Below are 19,416 nucleotides of genomic sequence, written 5' to 3'. Positions count from 1 at the left end.
AAAACTGCTGTGTCAAGGGTTTGAGCATAACGTTTTAAATTTTCCTGATTTATTGTCCTTTCTAGAACCAGAGGCCAAATTTGAAAATAAAGTTGTCCAGAAAGAGCCTCTCATTGTTCAAGAACACGAAAGCATCACACTGACAACCTCAGTCACTCCTGAAACCGCTGCAGTGAGGTGGTTCAAGGATGGCACAGAGATCAAAGCCAGCAAGAAGTGTGTGATCAGGAGCGAGGGGGCCACCAGGACACTGACGGTGAACGCGGCCGAGAGCACAGACTCTGCCCTCTACACCTGCCAGACAAAGGATGACAAGCAGGAATTCAGAGTCCAGGTGAAAGGTGAGCAGTGCCCAGGTCATGGCCCAGCCCAGCAGCTGCGCTTCCCTCCTGGTGGGATGGAGGTGAAATCCAAACTCTTCTAAAAACTGTTCCGACCCCAAGGCTTGTTGCACTTTCTCTGGGTGCCCCACCATGGGCCAGCAAAGTTCTCCAGCTTCCAAATTCCCACTTTCTGTCTTTTGCTGGCCATTTTGGATCATGGAAGCCTATGATGGGTACTTCTGGTGTTCGCTCCCCTTCTGTTTCTGTATCCTTGTATAGAATGACAGGGATCTGAAAGTACCATGTTAAAGGAATCTGCCTGAGTTTCCACATTCCTGGTTAGATTTTGTCTCCCCCAAGCCCCAAATACTTAGGGTCATTTTATTTTTTCTTTAATTCTTTTGTTCTTTAGTTCTTTCATTCTTTCTTTCTTTCGTTCTTTCTTTTGTTCTTACTTTCGTTCTTTCTTTCTTTCATTCTTCTTTTGTTCTTCTTTCATTCTTCTTTTGTTCTTCTTTCGTTCTTCTTTCATTCTTTCTTTCATTCTTTTTTTCGTTCTTTCTTTTGTTCTTTCTTTCATTCTTTGTTCTTTCTTTCCAAAGCTGGGCAGAACAAGTTTCCTAGAACAGGTTTCTTCTTTTTCTCTCCCTCACGATTTCCCCTCTCCCTGGATCTCAGAAATCCCAGTGAAGTTTGCCAAGAAGCTGGAGGCTGTGAAAGCCGAGATTGGTGGCAGCGTGTCCCTGAGCTGTGAGCTGAGCCACGCCAAAGGGAAGGTGACGTGGAGCAGGAATGGTGTGGAGATCAAGCCCAGCAAACGTTTCCAGATCCGTGAGGAGGGAATCAAACGAACCCTGACCATAACGGGGATCCGGGCTGAGGACGAGGGAGAATATTCCTGCGAGTCCAGGGATGACAAGAGCAGCGTCACCATCGTCCCCAAACGTATGTGTCTGCTGGTGGCAATGTGGAGGGATCCCTGGGTTTTGTCCTCAGCTGTTACAACCCTGCAAAGCTGAGTTTGTTCATGTGTCTGAGCTGCCTCCTGTGTTGAGAACAAAATACAGAACTCCCCTCTCAGTGTCAGTAGAACCTCTATTTGTGAAAAAAATAGTAAGACCTATTGAGCTCAGGTCTCTTAATATTGACCTTCATATTGCATTTGAGGCTGGAATTTAATTTCCCAGATAAAAGATGGGATATTTTTCCCCTCTTTTGTTGCTTCTCTTTGTACACAAAATTTGCTCAGACATGGAAAATATGTTGATCCACTATTGTGATCACTTACTGTAAGTAATCAAATTGTTGCTTCCAATAAAATCATGGAAGCTTTTGGCTGTTTGAAGGTGCTCATGCCATGCCTCAAGGACATGCTCCTGAATGTCTTACTCCTATCCACCAGCTCCCAGAGTGGTGAAATTCGTCACAAGTCTCAACAGTGTAGTGTCTGAGGAAGGAAAAGAGGCCGTGTTCAAGTGCACCATCTCCCCCAGTGATGCTGTGGTCACCTGGCTCAGGAATGGTGCCAAGATTGAAGCCAGCAAGAAATATGTGATCTCTCAGAAGGACACCAACCACAGCCTCACCATCACTGACCTCACACTGGAAGACGCAGCTGAAATCACTGCCAGTGCTGAGGGTGTGGAAAGCACAGGCAGCCTCAGAGTCCGAGGTAAGAGGACTTTGAGAGCTGGAAATGGCACTCTGCCCATGGCAGGGGCCTGGAATTAAATGGTCTTTAAGGTCCTTTCCAACCCATTCTATGATGATGATTCTATGATGTTATCTTATGTGACTTTCTCTCTAATTAATTATGTTAGCCTCAGGGATTTTTTGCTTTTGCATCATTAAATAGGGGTGCCCAGAATGTTTTGGGTTTGGAGATACATGAGCCCCTGGTTTAATTTTCTTTCAAAGCCTATTTTCTGGGTGTTCTGCATTCCTACTAATATTTCCTCTCTTGCAGAGGCCTCGATCTCCTTCAAGAAGAAGCTGGAGCCCAAAACAGTTGAAGAGAGGGAGACAGTGACCTTGGAGGTGGAGCTGACCAAGCCTGCAGAGGTGAAGTGGATGAGGAACAGCATCGTGCTGAAGCCCAGTGACAAAGTGGAGATCAAAGCTGAGGGGACAAAGCACACCTTGGTGGTCAAGGACATCTCCTTCGCAGACCGGGGCTTCTACTGCTGCGAGAGCCCCGACGACAAGACCCAAGCCAAGATCAATGTGGAAAGTGAGTTCAGTGAGCCTCAGTTCTGTAAATACCCCAGGCAGGGTTTGGAGGTGGATTCTGGTCTCTGCATTGTCATGGGGACACAGGGACAAAACCATGGGCTTGGCCAGCAGTCAAATGACCGAGAGGAGGTGAAAGCTAAGCAGTGACCAGAGAATGTCTCACTGATTCCTGTTGCCTCCATCTCATTCCACCAGCTTTGACCATCAGGATTCTTGAAAGATTGTTCTCTTTACTCTCCTTCTCACTCCCTGATATACTCTGTGTTTTTCCTTGGTATGATTTTTTAGGAAAAAAAAAATCCCTCTTTAGCCATCCATTGCCCTGATTTTTCTCTGCAAACCACCTCATTCAGAATGTCTCTTTATATGCAGTCAGAGTCTGAAAATCTACAAAAGCAATTTGTCTCTCTGAGGGTGTTTCCCTCTTGGGTAAATTAATGGTGCCTCATCCATAGCCCTGTACTTTTGTCCCTTTCCTGCATCTTTTTGTCACAGTTGTCACAGGATAGGTGAAGATAGGATTTAATCACTCAAGGGCTGTCTAATTTTGTCCATAAAGCCCTTGCCACCAACTGGTGCTGGGCTGGTCCTAAACAGTAGGTGAGGAAGGACTAGAAAACAGTCTTTGGGTACTTGACATCTTGCAAAGTGGAAGGGAACAATGTCTATGATGCCAGGAAATAATGGACTTCAGGTGCAGTGAGAAAGATCCAGGTTATAGTCTAAAAAAGCTTTCTAATGGTCAGATGACTGAACAGATTTTCTGAAGAGGTCTTGGAGCCATCCTCATATTTTTGTTGTTTTTTTTTTTAATTGACAACTTAATTACTTTTAGTGGTGATACATGTTTAAACACTAAATCCATTTTACAGGATGATAGGGCATGGATGTCTTGTCACAGGATGAGGTAATATCCAAACAAGCCATGGATGTTTTGGCCACCAACCTGTGAGGTGTCAGCACTTCTTGCACCATGTCACAGATCTTTTTTTTTTCCTTTTACTGTAGCTTTTTCCTCCCATCCTTGTTTTATCCTAATTGAAGAACTGCACAGTATTTCCATGAACTAATTTGTCTTTCTTTTACTAAAAACTGATAGACCTTGCTAGAAAGTGGGGCCAGTGATGTTTTCTGTGATATTTGGTTGACCTCTTTGCCTCATGAAAGCATCCATTTAAAAAATAGCAGCTACATTAGCAGGGTTTCATGGACAAGTTTTATTTCCTTTAAAAGTGGTTGCTTAATGGGCAAATACCAACTAATTGGCAGGGAAATTGCATGAGTAATAGGGAAATAATCAGTTTTGGAAGTCCTCAGGCTATTTCACAGCTGCCTGTGTAAGACCTCCAATTTTTCCATGTTGTTTTCCAGTGAGGCAGATCAAGTTGGTGAAAGGCCTTCAGGCGCTGGAGGTGGCTGAGAAAGGGACTGTCACCTTCGAGGTGGAGGTGTCCCACGAGGACGTGGAGGGGACGTGGCAGAAGGACGGCGTTCGTCTGAAACCTGCCCCCAATGTCAGCTTTGGTGTCCTGGGCAAGAAACACTCCCTGACCCTCTCCTCGGTGGCTCTGGAAGATGCAGGGCTCATCTCCTTCAAGGCAGAAGGCATTAACTCGTCGGGGAGGCTCACTGTGACAGGTACACAGGCACAGAAGGCTCCAGCCCGGCTTGTGGGGGATGCAGTTTTCTCCTCCTGATCTGGAGAGTGAACTTGAGAGGGCAACAAATTTTCCTTGTAGCTGCAAGGGATGTAAAGCACGGTAATGTTTCCTTCTAATGCCAGCAAGATTGTTGTGGCATCACTGTCCACAGAGCAGTGATGAAGTGGGAGGGAATGATAAAGTGCCCAAACCAATACAAATTTTATTTATCATGAAAGCCAGGCTCTGCCTACCCATCAGTGCTTTTGTGACCCCATTCCCCATTCACTGGACTTTCTCTTTCCTTCCCAGAATTGCCTGTGAGGATCAGCAAACCTTTGGCAGATGTCAGTGTAACTCAGAAGCTCAAGGCCACGTTCGAGTGTGAGCTGTCCAAACCCAATGCCAATGTGAAGTGGTTCAAGGTACAGCACTTAATAGATGTTGATATTTTAATTTCTGACTTCTCTGGAAGGGAATGGGAACCTTTAATTCTACTTCCAGGGAATATGACCCTGAGCCTTTGCAGTAAAGCTCTTAGCATTGCTCTTGTCCTTTTGTTCATTTACTCTCCCAGTTCATCACTCTCAGGTTTTTATTTACTGTATTTGTATATTGGATTGAAAGTTAAACTTTTCTACTCTTGCACAGAATGTGGTCACTGCTATTACAGATTTGCAGTCTTGTGCTTCACACCAAGCAGTATTCACCCAGGATTTACAGCCTTTTTGGGAAATGTGATGTAAAGGGAAACCTCAATTTCCTTTGCCAGTGACAATCCAGTTCCCTCTCCCTAGACAGTCATTTTGGGGAACACCTCTGGCATTTCATGTACCTCCATTGGGCCTCAGCTGATACCTTCCTTAATTTGGGGTAGCAGCAACTTTTCAAGGTGGAGTTTGGGCTGGAAGGGTCATCTAATTTCAAACCTCCTGCCACGAGCAGGGACACCTTCAACCAGAACAAGTTGCTCAGAGCCCTGTTCAACCTGCTCTTGAATGTTTCCAGGGATGGGGCATCCACCACCTCTCTGGGCTGTCTGGGCCAGTGTTTTGCCACCCTTATTGTGAAAAACTTCTTTCTTATTTCCTGTCTAAATCTGACCCTCTTGTAGTTTAAAACCATTTATGCCTGAAGGGTCTGACTGCCAACCCTGCGTGGTGTTTAAAGCCTTCTAAAAGGTGTCTGAGATGACCCAAAATTTCTGTGTGTTCTTCAGCCATTCTAACTTCCTGAAATCTTTGTTCTGTGATGAATATTCAACACGTGTTCCTTTAAATAAAATCTTCCATTCAGTCCAACAAGAAGGATGAAATAAGCCCAGATCTGAATGCCTGTTTTGCTCACTGCAGATGTACATGAGTTGAGGGTGATCTGCTTTGACCTCTTCCCCTTCTAGGATGGGAAGGAGATCCGGCAAAGTAAAAACATTGGGATTATCTCCCAAGGAAATAAGAGAAGCCTCATTATTCACAAGTGTGAATATGAAGACCAGGGAACCTATACATGCCAAGCAGCTGAAGACAAGACATCAGCTACTCTAAAGGTTCATGGTATGTTTGGCTGAAGTAGGAAAATACATTTGCTGCAGCATTTTTGGCTACACAGCAAGAAATTCTTTGTGGAGTGTTTGTTTTTCACAATTGCTCATTTTGGTTACGTTTCTCTTCCTGGTGAGAAAATGCTGGCAAAGCTGTCCTGTGCTTGCTCTATCCTTGCAGTATGTTTGGAGGAGGTCCTAACTCAGTTTTCCATTTATCATAAGTGATTTCTGTTCTCTGGAATCCAAATGGTGTCTGTGGATTGGCACATCAGGAAATACTGGACAGCCTGGCCCTAAGCAGGGATTCACTGGCTGGTGCTGATGGGTTTGGTGACACCTTTGTCACAGGGGGACTTTGCCTGAATAGGGACTGCACAAGCCTTGGGTATGAGCTCAAGAAGTGCCCTAATTTTCAGGTTGTAAATGCCAAGAAAAGGGTCATTATTTCTGCCTGCACCTCCCCTTTATGCTCGAGGCAGTTTTTCCATCTGTGTGTTGCACTGAGAAACTGATGACACACCAGGTGTGTTTTGTCACCAGGCTCTGAAACACCTGAGATAAGCTCTGAGATAAGGGCAAGTTACTCAACAGACAGCTCTGCTGTGCCCTGGCAGATGTTATTTTCTGAAGGGGCATCTGAAAAACAGATCAGCTCTTCCTTAGTTAAAGACAGAGCATCTTCCTCATTGCTTACTAGATGCTGTCCTCATGTGGCCGCTTGGGTTCAGCAGTGTCTGATGAACTCCCCCTTTTCTCCCTGGTTTTGGGGTTGGGATGGGTTGTTGTTTGCATTTCAGCTCTGCTCCTGAGGCTGATCCAAGGTGTATCAAGGCCTTCTTTTTTAAAAAGAAAGGGCTGCAGTAGCACAGATAAATAGATCAGTTCTGAGAAAAGGATCGCCAAGGTGCAGAGTTAAAGAGGATTATACTCAGTTCAGGAGACTCTGAAAAAAGATATCTCCTATGCAAAACAGAGGAGAGCATGCAGAGAAGCATGAATGAGGCAAGCTTATAATAATCCAAGATTTTAGACTTATGTTTAGTTTCTCTTGGCAAATTTGCTTTCATTAATGTGTGTATTTCTTTGATTAATACCTGTGTGAAGTTCCAGCATCCATAAAATCCTCTTGCAATAAGCTTCAGCCATAAAAAGAATTCACTGTATTAAAGAGAGAAACTACCCAGGAAGAAAGACTGGTCTAGAATAAAACACAATCCCATTTTTTTCTGTGTAATTGTGCAGAAAGTAAACACACCATACTCACTTATGGAGAAGCCCCCAAATAAATATTTGTCTTTGTGATTTCACAGCCCGGGATGTCAAGATTGTAAAGCCACTGGAAGATGTGGAAGTGAACGAATATGAGAGTGCATCTTTCACCTGTGAGATCTCACACGACGAGGTGGAAACCCAGTGGTACAAAAATGACAACAAGCTGAAGACTTCCGACAACATCAAAATGCGTCAGGATGGTAGGAAGAAAAAAAAAAGGGGGATTTTGTTCTGGAATGGGGATGGATTGGAGGAGGGGATGGCAGAGGAGACTAGAAAATAGGGGTTTTGCTCTGGGATAGCTGAGCTGTGTCTGTTTGTGTCCCCAGGAAAGACCTATTCCCTGACTTACACACGTGTCCACGTCGAGGATGCGGCCGAGATCAAATTCGTAGCAGAAAAGGCAGAATCTCGTGCTCAGCTGACTGTAAAAGGTAATTCTGCTCTTCGTGCCAGCACTGCTTCTGCTCTCTCACGTTACAAACCAATTCACTTCCCTCACTTTGGATGTGAACGTTAAAAAAAGTGCTACAGTGTTCAGGGAAAGGAAAAACTACCTAGTTTACTGCCTGGTAAATATCAGCTGGGAGTTTATTTTGGCTTAATTCCAGTTAATTTTCTCAGGAGGCTGGATTTACACCTTTAGACATTTAAAGTTGTGTGTGAAATTTGAGGGGCCAAAAAGCTGTAGCTTGACTTTTTCTTGCATTTTCATTTTCCGGTGTATGTTATTACAAAACCCAGCATTTTTAGGTGTGTTTAACTAAAACAATGTGATAGAAGGAGGGAAAAGGAAGACGTTTGGGTTAACACACTGCTGAGGAGCTCAGGAAGCTGGAGATCAGTCCTCTGGTTTTGCCTTAGCTCTGCTATGAGGTGTTGAGGAAACCACCTGTTACTTCTGCAGTTCAGCCACCCTAGTTATCAAATACGGAGGAGAAGTTTCCCTTTAATTAGCTCTTACTAATTAAAATTGATAATTGAGTGCTCAGCATAGCGGGGATTCCCATCATCCTCCAAATTACTGGGCATAGAAGAAACACAGCTGATGAGTTTTTACGGAGACCGCTGTGATTTCTCCGTTTTCCTTTGCTCTCGCAGAGCTGCCCGTAAAAATCGTGAAGCCCCTGCGGGATAAGATCGCGCTGTGGAAGCACCGGGGGTTCCTGGAGTGCCAGGTGTCCCGGGCCAACGCCAAGGTCCGCTGGTTCAAAAAGGACCTGGAGATCCACCCCGGCGACAAGTACGAGATCGTCAGCGAGGGCGTCTATCGGAAACTCATCATCAACGACGCCGACTACGAGGATGAGGACACCTACACCTGTGATGCCTTCGATGACAGGACCAGCGCTAATTTCTTTGTTGAAGGTAGAAAATCCCATTTTTTCCACCCCCAGGATGCACTGGGAGGAAGGTGGGCCGATTCACTTGTCGTTTGGTTTGGAAACACCATTGAGCTTTAAAAGGATTTTTGTTTCATGTCTTTTATTCTCAAGTCCATTGGTGTTGAATCCTTTTGCACACAGGAGCATCCTGAAAAATTAATATATGGCATATTCTCCTAAGGAAAATGAGGGAATTCCCATTCCAGAGACATTTATCAAATGTTTGGGATAAAGTCTGTTTTTCAGATAAACATTGCAGCTCCTTTTATCAATATCTGCATTCCAGTGAATCTTCTTGTCCATTTTATAGCACTACACATTTGGTATCAGGATAGGAAAGTGACTTTGGGTTTAGGACTAGGAATCAAGAGATACAGAGTCACTTTTGGCCTTTGACCAGCAATATCTGTTTGTTTTTATACAGAAAAAAAAGAAAAAAGATGTTTTAAGGCCTTTTTGAGTTCATAAGTGCAGAAAAGATGTCATGAGCGTTCAGGCTGATAATGGAAAAGATTTCATGACTCCTAAATCCCTGCTCTCTTGTTCCATCCAGAGCAAGCCATTAATATTGTAAAAGAGTTGTGTGATGAGGACGTGACTGAGCCCGAAGAAGCCAATTTTGAATGTGAGACATCCATTCCATCTGTGAAACCTGCCAAGTGGTTCCTGAAGGGAGCAGCCTTGCAGGCTGGCAGGAACATCATCATGCAGCAGGAAGGCACCATCCACAGGCTGACAATAATAAAAACAAGTGTTGATATGACAGGCACCATCCAGTTCTCCATTGGCAAATCCAAATCCACGGCAAACCTGCTCGTCAGAGGTAATGTGATTTTTAATATATATCTCGTGAATCAGAACAAAGATCTTCCCTCTCACAGCAGCTGGAAAGTAATTTGTCATAAATATTCTCTGTTATGGGCTGGGTTCTAGGAAATGCTTGTGTACCTTGAAGTTCTGTTTAGTTTCCAGCTGCAAGTTGTTGGGAGCAATGCTGGATGCACCAACCGAGCCGGAAATGTCTTAAGAAGGATCTGATTAAATGACTTTGGTGTCCCTGGTATTCAAATCTGTCAAGCTAAAACTGGTTTTTGGTTTATTTTTATTCTCTTGACTTTACCAAGGAGGACAAAACAGATGAAATTTGCCAGGAGAGTTTATTTTGTCCCATTTCTGAACTAGACAAGTTTGATAGCTCATTTACTTAATTCATTTTGTCATTGACTTGATCTAGGACAAAGCCTCAAGGCTTTTTATCTTCTGCTGTCACCATGGCAAATCTCTCCAATCACATCCTGAAGTCCTTGTTTTGTCTTTCATTTGCACTTACTTGAATGAAAACCTCAATTAGAGAGCAATTGAGCAAGCACTGAGACTGAAGTGTACCATGAATTTTGGTGGTTAATATGCAGTATTATCTTACAGAAATCAGCTTTGCTTAGAGATCATCGTGCTGTTGTAACTTCAAAGCACATGAGCTCTGTTAGAGACACTTGTGGTAGGATATGAGCAGTTCACAAAACAGTTGTGAAAGTCATATATGAAATTAATGAAATACATGAAATACAGGGCATGAAATACAGATTAAAACCTTCCTCTTCTTTAGATTGATCCATTCTTCTTCTCCCACCCCTGCTTTGCAGATTACCACATCCAGATCACCAGGAAGCTGGAGGACAAGACCGTCCTGGAGCGACACTCGGTCATCCTGTCCTGTGACTTCAGGCCTTCCCCAAAGCACGTGAGGTGGTTCAAGGGCCAAGTGCTCATTGAGCCCTCGGAGAAGTACAAGATCAAGAGGGATCAGTACTCAGCAGAGCTCAAGATCATGAAGGTAAAGCCCGAGGATGCCGGCGTGTACAAGTGCAAGGCTGGGATCGCTGAGACCGAAGCCACGCTGAGCGTTGAAGGTACGAGAGGTTTGCAGCAGCAGGGCTGGCCTGGTGCTGGTATTTATGATTCTCTGTTTCACTCGAGGTTCTTCCTCCTGAGGAGAGGTAGAATCCCACAGTTACCTTCTAATTTTGTGTAAGTGCAGTGTCACAAGCAAACTGCTGATTCCACGATCCTAAAATCCATCTCTTGCTGTGGAGTTGGGAATGCGTGTGGGAGGGCACCATCTGGGTAAGGGGCAAATTAACATTTGTCAAGACACATTATTGTCCATTTCATACAAGGAATTAGACCTCTGGTGCTTTTAACTAAAAATATCCTTCATGTTAAAGTGCCACAGGCCTCCGATTCTGGTGATCTGGGCTGTGGTTTTCATTTCCTGACTGCTGTGTCAGCTTGTCTATCTGATATACATTTGTCTACCTGCTATATATCCATTTCATAGCTACTATTATATATGTGAATAAAATCCTTATTCATAGTGATGTTCTACCCCATCTGGGCATGGAACATTTTTTAGCCTGTTCTTCCCCTCAGGTGTCACTGCAAGGAAAGATGTTCACTGTGTCACTTCCAGCAAAACTTGGAGCTGAGCCACAGAATCATTTCCAAAAGTCCAGGGAGCAGCTCTTGGTAGTAGTTTGGCTTTGCAGAGGTTCTTCACTGAATGTGTGGTTAAACATTGAAATGAGCTACTCAGGGCAGTGGTGATGTCACCATTCCTAGAGGGATTGAAAGGTTTTGGGGATGTGGTTTCATGGTGACCTTGGCAGTGCTGGGGGAATGGTTGGATTCAATCTTAGGGGTCTTTTCCAACCTAAATGATTCTGTGACTCCATTTTATCCAAACAAATATGTATATTAAAAAAAAAAAATCAAGTAATAGTCCCAAACCCTCTTCTGAGTTCTCACCCTTGAAAACAGCATTCCATGAGCGGAGGAGCTGCAAGGAGAAATCTCTGACCAAGGACTGGGAAAGAAAAGAATCAAAATCCTCTTGCTCACTAAACCTGAGCAAGTTGCTTAATCTCTGTACTTTGCCTTTGTGGCCAAATCATTGTCTTCATCTCATCCTCTGTGTCACAATTTCCCTGGAAATGAAGGACAATTTAGTAAAAATGTGTTTGTGTCTGCAGTGACAAGCACACAGGGATTGGAGGTCTGTGGGATGCTTAGGGTCACTGTAGCATCATTTTAGAAAAAAATTACTTGTTTTTGAATAAAATACAAACAAACAAAACATCCAATCTGATTTATATATAAAAAGAGAACTGAGTGTTCAAGACAATTTTAATTAGTCTTTTTAACAGATTTTTTTTCCTGTTGGAGCAAATGCAGAAGCAAAATGTGGTGACCAAAGGGTGTGCAGGAGACCAGAATAAATCATCTAATAAACTCCATGAAATGGTTTTTGATAAGGACTGCCCCTTGGTTTCCCTCCAGCCCGCAATGTGGAGGTCCTCAAGCACCTGCAGGACGTGGAGGTGGAGGAGGACAGCTCTGCTGTGTTCTCCTGCGAGCTGTCCCACGACGACGAGGACGTGGAGTGGCTCCTCAATGGCACCCTCCTCTACACCAACAACTTCAACGACATCAAGAGCGTTGGCAAGTGCTACACGCTGACCATGAAGCAGGTGAAGCCTGAGGATGCTGGCACGGTGACCATGAAGTCAGACAAGGTGTCAGAGACCGTGCGGCTCAAGGTGATAGGTGGGTCCAGATCACGCTCCTGAATGAGCCATTATTTACCAAATGCACGGGGAAATCCTGCTTAGTAGATAAAAAACTTTGAGCCTACCATGAGGATGGTGAAGGGTCTGGAGGGGGAAGCCTTGAGAGGAGCAGCTGAGGTCACTTGGTTTGGTCAGGTGGAGAAGAGAAGGCTGAAGGGAGACCTTGCTGTGGGCTTCAACATTTTCATGTGAGGGGAAGTGAAAGGGCAGGTCCTGATCTCTTCACTCTGCTGGCCAGTGTCAGGACTGGAGGAAACAGCTGGGCCTGAGTCACGGGAGGTTTAGGTTGGATGTCAGGAAAATGTTCTTCCCCCAGAGGGTGGTGGGCACTGAAGAGGCTCCTCAGGACATGATTATGGCCCCAATACTGCCAGAGCTCTAGGAATGTGGACAACACTCTCAGGGACAGTGTGGGATTGTTGGGGTGTCTGTGCAGGGACAGGTGTTGGACTGGATGATCCTTGTGTGTCCCTTCCAGCTCAAGATATTCTATGATTTTTAATACATCCATTCTGGAGCTGGACTCAATCAGCCATGAGAAGACAGTTTCCTGCTGTCCTTCATACCTCTTAAAGTTCAGTCACACAACTGAGTTTCTGTGGTTTAAATCGTTCTTGGGCATCCTGAGCAAGTGTGCAGGTGACACCCAGGGAGTCACTGAGTGGGGTAAGTGACATGCCAGAGGGTTGAGGTGCCACCCAGAGTACATGGACACGCTCAAGAAGTGAGACCACCTGAACCTCTTGAGGTTCAACAAGGCCAATGCAAGGTGCTGCACCTGGGTCAGGGCAGCCCCAGGTGTCAACACAATTTTTGGATGAAGAGATTTGGAGCAGGATGAAGAATTGAGAGCAGGATGAAGGACTGGGGGGTGCTGGAGGGTGACACTGGTTTAGGTTCTGCATCAATATCAGCAATATTGCCAAGGGTTTATTGATGTCTCTAAATATTTGATGGCAACTGAAAGCGTCCCAAACATCCTGGTTGTTCTCTGTTTTGCCTCTTGACCTTCAGAGAAACCTGCTGTCTTCATGAAATCCTTGGATGACATTTTCGGTGAGGAGCGAGGAGTGATCAAACTGGAATGTGAAGTGTCCAAAGAGAAGGTCAAACCTGTTTGGAAGAAGGATGGAGTGAAGATCACTTCTAGCAAGAAGTATGAGGAGATACAGACTGGGAAGACCCTGTGCCTCCTTATCCATGACCTTGAAAAGACAGATGCAGGGTTATACACCTGTGACATCGGCACTGATGTGGCCAAATCAAAGGTCAGCGTTCAGGGTAAGTGTTGTAGACAGTGGCCTCTCAAGGCGTGTTAAAAATAAGGGTGGGCTTGGTCCCTTAGGCTCTCACCTGTTCCTGAACAAATCTCACATAATACTGTGATGTCTGAACAATCCCTGTTAATTTTGGTGTAAGTATATTTGAGGTTTCTAAGTGAAAATCAGGTGTCAGGAATGCAGTGACAATATTTTCTTCCTGAACATCCCTAAAGTACAGAAATCCTCCCAGAAAAGCAAAAATTTCTCCAAAAAATCCCAACAAACAACAGAAAATCCCCCAGGCAGCCTGTTTCATATTTTGAGCTATTGACTCAGAGTGCATTGTAGGTACACAAAAGCAAGACAACAATATCTGCTGAGGAACCCAGCTGTTCAGCCTGTCCTCTTATTCTTGTGTCAGCCTGAAGGACAAAGAATTGTTCAGGGTTTCCAAACTCATAATGTTAATGAGAAAAATTTTGATTTTCCCTGGTTTGAACACCAGGAGTAACAAGTCAAAAAATTCAGACATCCTATTTCTCCTATCAGCGTGGAGAAGAACCTCACCCATTGTCCCAGAGGTATCTTTTCTGACAGCTTTTCTCTTCTCTAACACGTTGAATCTTGAAACTTCCCTACTGAGCTGTTCCTCATTCAGTCCTTCCTGAGCACAGCCAGGAGATTCACATTTCTCTTTTTCTACAACTTTGAGATGATTCTGAGTCTAAAAAATCCTCTCCATGTCACAGCCATCTATGGTGTCCTGCCAGTCTAGCAGATAAACCCCTCTTATGAGTTAAAAACACCATTACTCATGTCTATCATAAAAGCATTTTTAACTTTTATTCGTGTAATTTTTATCCTCCAGAACTGAACATTGGCATCACCAAACGGCTCAAGAACACTGAAATCCAGGAGGGAGAAGATTGCACTTTTGAGTGCATTTTGTCCCATGAAAGCATTGACGACTTCAGCTGGACTCTGAAGGGGAGGAGAGTGGAAAGTGGGGGAAGATTCAGAGCCTCCAACGCGGGTCGGAAATACACACTGAGCATCAAAAATGTCATTCCTGATGACTCTGGGGAAGTCACCTTCACTGCCCGTGGTCTCACCTCCAAGGCTTCCCTGGTTGTGAAAGGTAACGGGATCAGAAAAGTCCTGGGTGTATTTTCATAAGGTTTCAAACACTTGTTGTGATCTGAGTTGACAGCAACCTCCCCTGTGAGCCTTGAAGAGCTGAGATTTTTCCTTAAAAACAAGTGAAATGCTGAAACTTTTAATAAATAATTGAGAACTGACTACGCTAGGTAGTGTGTACAGATAATTACAGTCCAGACTGTGTATCAGAGATAATCACCCCAGGCTCCTGGGTGGTCAGTGGAGAGAAAAAATTAGGAATTTTCAGATGTAGTTCATAATCTGCAGTTAGTCCTTTTCCATAGAATCAGGAAGTTCCAGAATGGTTCGAGTTGGAAGGAACCTTCCATCATCTTGTTCCAACCTTGCACAGGTTCCCAGAGCAGCTGTGGCTGCCCCCGGATCCCTGGAAATGTCCAAGGCCAGGTTGGACAGGGCTTGGAGCAACCTGGGATAGTGGAAGGTGTCCCTGCCCATGGCAGGGCGTGGAATTGGGTGATCTTTGAGATCCCTTCCAATCCAAACAATTCTGGAATTCTGTCATTTGAATTGTAAAACCCCCAACCACACGGAGATAATTTCCATTCAGAAATCCTTTTCTTTCTTTTTAATCTCTGCAGAAAAACCCACTGAGGTTACAAAACGGCTGGAGGATAAAACATCACCAGCAGGGCAGGACATCAGCCTGAGCTGCGAATTGTCCAAAGCTGATGTGAACATCAGGTGGTACAAGGATGGCAAAGCCATCCGGAAAAGCCAGAAATACGACCTGCAGCAGGAGGGAACACGGGCCACGCTCATCATCCGTGACTCCACGGTCAAGGACAGTGGGGAGTACACCTGTGAGACAGAGACATCCAAAACAACAGCCAGGATCACTGTGCAAGGTCAGTTGAGGGGTGCAGAGGAGGTGGCAGGTTCACAGGTTGGATGTAAATATCTACAACCACGGGTGATTTCTTCTCCTCCATCTCTCTGGGCAGGATCAATTTTTAGTTAAAAAAAATCATTGATTAAAAGCTTAAAAAAATTAAAAATTAAAAAAACCCACCTTTTGGATGTTGAACAATCTTATGGGCTCTGTAACAAGCCAATCAAAACTGGCAATTTGAATTACTCTGTTTTGAATATGAGTGATGAAAACTAACTGCAAGGGGAGGCCTCACCAGTACATGGACCATGGCATTAAACTTTCCTGTTTATGGAGATATTTCACCTGATGTGTCCTGTGACAGGAGGGGAGCCTGGTGATCTTAGGTGCATTCCATCTGTTAGGATGGGAGGAAATGGCCTCAAGGTTTAGATTGGATGTTAGGAGAAATTTCTTCATGGAGGGCGTGGTCAGGCGTCGGAACAGGATGCCCAAAGAAGTGGTGGAGTCACCACCACTGGGTGGTGACATTAAAAGATGTGTAGATGTGGTTACTGGGGGCACGGTTTAATTAAGTTAAGAGTTGGACTTGGTGATCTTTTTCAGCCTAAATGATTCTATGATGAATTTTTTGATGGTTCTGTGAGTTTGGGCAGAGGGGATCCAAGATGCCTCTGGATGCTCGGGATTAGTTTGGGTAACAACTCTTGTTGGAACCTTGGTCACTGAGAATTTTAGACTTTCTGTGCTAACAAGCACTAACCCCCAAGAAAACACTGCATTTAACCTGAGGCCTTAGAAAAAAACTTCCAAAATTAAATTATAGAACTAAGATTTGAAGTATGTAGTTTGAATAGAAGTGTGTACTATCACATAACAGAAAACCTAGAGTTTAAGGTTTTAAAATATAATAATATATATATAAAGCAAGATAGAAATTTTAAGGCAAAAGCTAGTCCTTCTTTTTCACCTTCTTCTCCAAAGTCTATGTAATATTTTGTAATTAGATTAAAAAGTCCACATTACAAGCCACAAGTTGTTAGTTATTGAATTAAAAGTAAAAATAGTTAGATGTCACTTTTTAATTAGACAGCTTATCCTTAAAAGGCCTTGTAAAGAAAGAGATATAACTCCATTTTTTGGTTTATTAGCTAGAAGTGCTGTGGAACGCACAGTTTGTGAGGTTGTAATAGAGATAAGAATTAATAAACATCTGAGCCCAAACACGAAATACTGTCTCGCACATTAAATCCTGACTCTGGCAAAAGGAAGATAGAACGCAACAAAATCTGTCTCTCTTTTTTTTTTTTTTTTTTTTTTAATTCCTTTTTTTCCTTCCAGAAAAGCCCAATTACTTCGTGAAGGAGCTCTCAGACCTGAAAGCCGACGAGAGCGGAACCGCGGTTTTTGTGTGCCAGAGTGAGAGAGCTGCGTCCTCTGTGGTCTGGAGGAAAGGCATTGCTGAGCTCAGGGCTGGCAGGAAGTACGAGATGACACAGAAGGGACAAGTCCTCCAGCTGACCATAAAGAACCTGGAGAAGAGTGACAGTGACACTTACAGCTGTGACATTGGGGACGCCCAGTCCAGAGCCAAGCTGACCGTTCAAGGTATGAATGGGAGGAATGTGACTGTACACCCCTTTTCTGCCATGGGAAATGTGCACAGGCAGAGCTGTATCCCAGCTGTATCCCAGAGCCTGAGCAGAGCTGGTCTCTGGTTCTGTCCCTCTCATGGTGGCAGAAACACGTGGCCAAAAATAGAGGAATGTAGAGCTGGACGTGCAGAGCAGTTTGGAGCAATTACACCTGGAGTGTTTTGGGTGTGATTTAAATCCCCCAAAGGCTCATGTGAGGGGAGAGAACATAACATGGATGTGATTCACAGTGCCTGCTGTTGGATGAGGGAAAATTATCCTGCCTTCAGGCTTTTCTCCATACCTGTTGATTCTTCTTCTCAGCATTGGTTTCTAAGAGGTGGAGGATAAATAGAATGGCCCATAAAATCATGGAAAGGGTTGGGTTGGGTTGGAAGGGACCTTAAAGATCATCCAGTCCCACCCCCTGCCACGTGCAGGGACACCTTCCACTATCCCAGGCTGCTCCAAGCCCTGTCCAGCCTGGCCTTGGGCACTGCCAGGGATCCAGGGGCAGCCACAGATTCTGTGGGCACTCTGCCCAACTCTCCACTCTGCCCAACCTCACAGGGGAGAATTCCTTCCCAATGCCCTCTCTAACCCTGCCCTCTGGAGAAATGATTCCAGAATAGTCAGATGGAGGTGCAGAAGCAGCATCCACTTGCTAATTATTATAGTTTTTAAAGACCAGAGGGTGAAGTCAGACTCCTCCTCTGATCATCTGCTGCAGCATCCTCGAGAAGCAAAGAAATGTGTTTAATCCCCATCATAACCTCAGGGTCTGAGCTGTCTGAATTCACTCTGAGGTTTTTAACACCAGCTTTTCTGAGTGGAAAAAATACTTTTCTGTCCTGAACATCAAAGTAAATCATCCCTGTGCTGGTTTTATAAATGGGAAGAACATCAGAGATATTTTTGTATACAGTGATAATCCTTTTATATATATATTTATAGTAAGGTTTATCTTTGTATGTGTTTTTATATATTTATTTGTACTTAGGGATGTATCTATCTACACAGGGAGGTTTTCAGGGCAGATGTTTTGGGGTTTTTCTACCAAAGCCACAGTCAGACATTTTCTGCATTTCCTACTGTGTTTATGGTTGGACTGAACTCAAAAAAGGTGTGGGATCAGAAAGGAAGTTATTTTTGCTATAGAAAACCAGGCAGGTTGTCAAGGGAGAGATCATCTCTTGGTGATGTTTAGAGCCCAATAATACTGCCAGAGTATTAATAATATGACAGTAATAACCCTGTCAGAGACTCATCCTTCCAGCCTTTCCAGGGATTAGGAGAAAATTTACAGCCCTGGATTTGCATTGTACTGGCTCCTTGTTCTGCTTTATGTTTCCTGGTGCTTTAAGTTGTCTTCACCCTATTTTGGTGTGTGTCCTGTATATATTATCTTCCTCTGAGTGGGTTTTGTGGTCAATATCGGGGTAATTCTGTTTCAGTCTTCTCTGTCACGAATGTATTTCTTACTTGAAATGCTCTTGTGGGAAATCTTGGGCGTCTTCCATGTCGATTTTCATGCCAGAAACTGAAGATTCCAGTAATTGATGTATTTGTGTTCCTTTCAGGCCAGAAAGTGCTAATAACAGAAGACCTGGAGGATGTCACTGTGTTAGAAGGAGGATCTGCCATGTGCAAGTGCAGAATCTCTCCCGTAGACTATAGCAGAGTGCAGTGGTTTTTGGATAAAACCCCACTCCATACCAATGAACTTAATGAGATCCAGTCCCAGCCTGGTGGATATCACCTGCTAACGCTGAAAAAGCTCTCACTGAAGGACTCGGGGGTCATTACATTTGAAGCTGGTGATAAGAAAACATCTGCCAGTTTGGTTGTTAAAGGTAAATCCATCATCACAACTGCAGGAGAGGAAATGATGAGTAGAAAAAATAAGTGGGGTTAATGTGGGTAGGTGGAAAAAAATAAAAGAATAAAAATGCTACAAATTTAGCACCATCAATGTATATCTGTACATATTCAAGAATAATATTATATAATGAAATTATGGCTGGAGAATGAACTCTTTGTAATCCTGGACAACTCTTGTAGTGTTTATTGGATTTGGATGGGAATGATATAATGCAGTGATGATGCAGTGGATGCCTCGTTCAGTTATTCCTCAGACTGATAAGGTGACGATGATTAATGAGGAGAAATCAATTAATTCAATGAAAAGAAAAAAAAAAGGGCAGCCAGTAAGTTTTAAATTCAGCTTTCATTGTTTGAAAGGCAACATTGCATGTGTTCCCTGCTGTTCATTGTTGACAATGGATTGTTTTCTCTGGAGAAGTTAAATTGAGGTGAAACTGCAGTGTTTGGTAGCAAAGACATAAAATGAATGCCAGACAGCCCAAGAATGTGGGATTAGAGAGATGTTTCCTTACTGGAAATATAAATACTTCTTGTTGCCTAGAGATGTAAAACACACAGTCTCCACTGTGTCAGATCATAATCTCATTTTTTTCAGAATAACCACATT

General features: G+C 43.9%; 1 protein-coding gene across 1 annotated transcript in view; it reads left to right on the top strand.

Moving 5' to 3' along the window:
• Positions 1-19,416, top strand: part of OBSCN (obscurin, cytoskeletal calmodulin and titin-interacting RhoGEF) — a 138,980-nt gene that overhangs the window by 34,449 nt on the left and 85,115 nt on the right. The window contains 17 exon segments of the mRNA XM_063392377.1: positions 66-341; positions 1,002-1,268; positions 1,726-1,995; positions 2,290-2,553; positions 3,927-4,193; positions 4,508-4,620; positions 5,595-5,748; positions 7,340-7,444; positions 8,112-8,378; positions 8,949-9,218; positions 10,039-10,305; positions 11,732-11,998; positions 13,036-13,302; positions 14,152-14,421; positions 15,041-15,307; positions 16,633-16,899; positions 18,506-18,817. Coding sequence (XP_063248447.1) covers positions 66-341; positions 1,002-1,268; positions 1,726-1,995; positions 2,290-2,553; positions 3,927-4,193; positions 4,508-4,620; positions 5,595-5,748; positions 7,340-7,444; positions 8,112-8,378; positions 8,949-9,218; positions 10,039-10,305; positions 11,732-11,998; positions 13,036-13,302; positions 14,152-14,421; positions 15,041-15,307; positions 16,633-16,899; positions 18,506-18,817 — 4,170 coding nt within the window.

This window comes from Prinia subflava, chromosome 1 (genome assembly GCF_021018805.1).
Source record: "Prinia subflava isolate CZ2003 ecotype Zambia chromosome 1, Cam_Psub_1.2, whole genome shotgun sequence".
NCBI classification, from domain to species: domain Eukaryota; kingdom Metazoa; phylum Chordata; class Aves; order Passeriformes; family Cisticolidae; genus Prinia; species Prinia subflava.
Note: the sequence above shows the minus strand (reverse complement) of the source record. Positions and strands in the feature narration are given on the sequence as shown.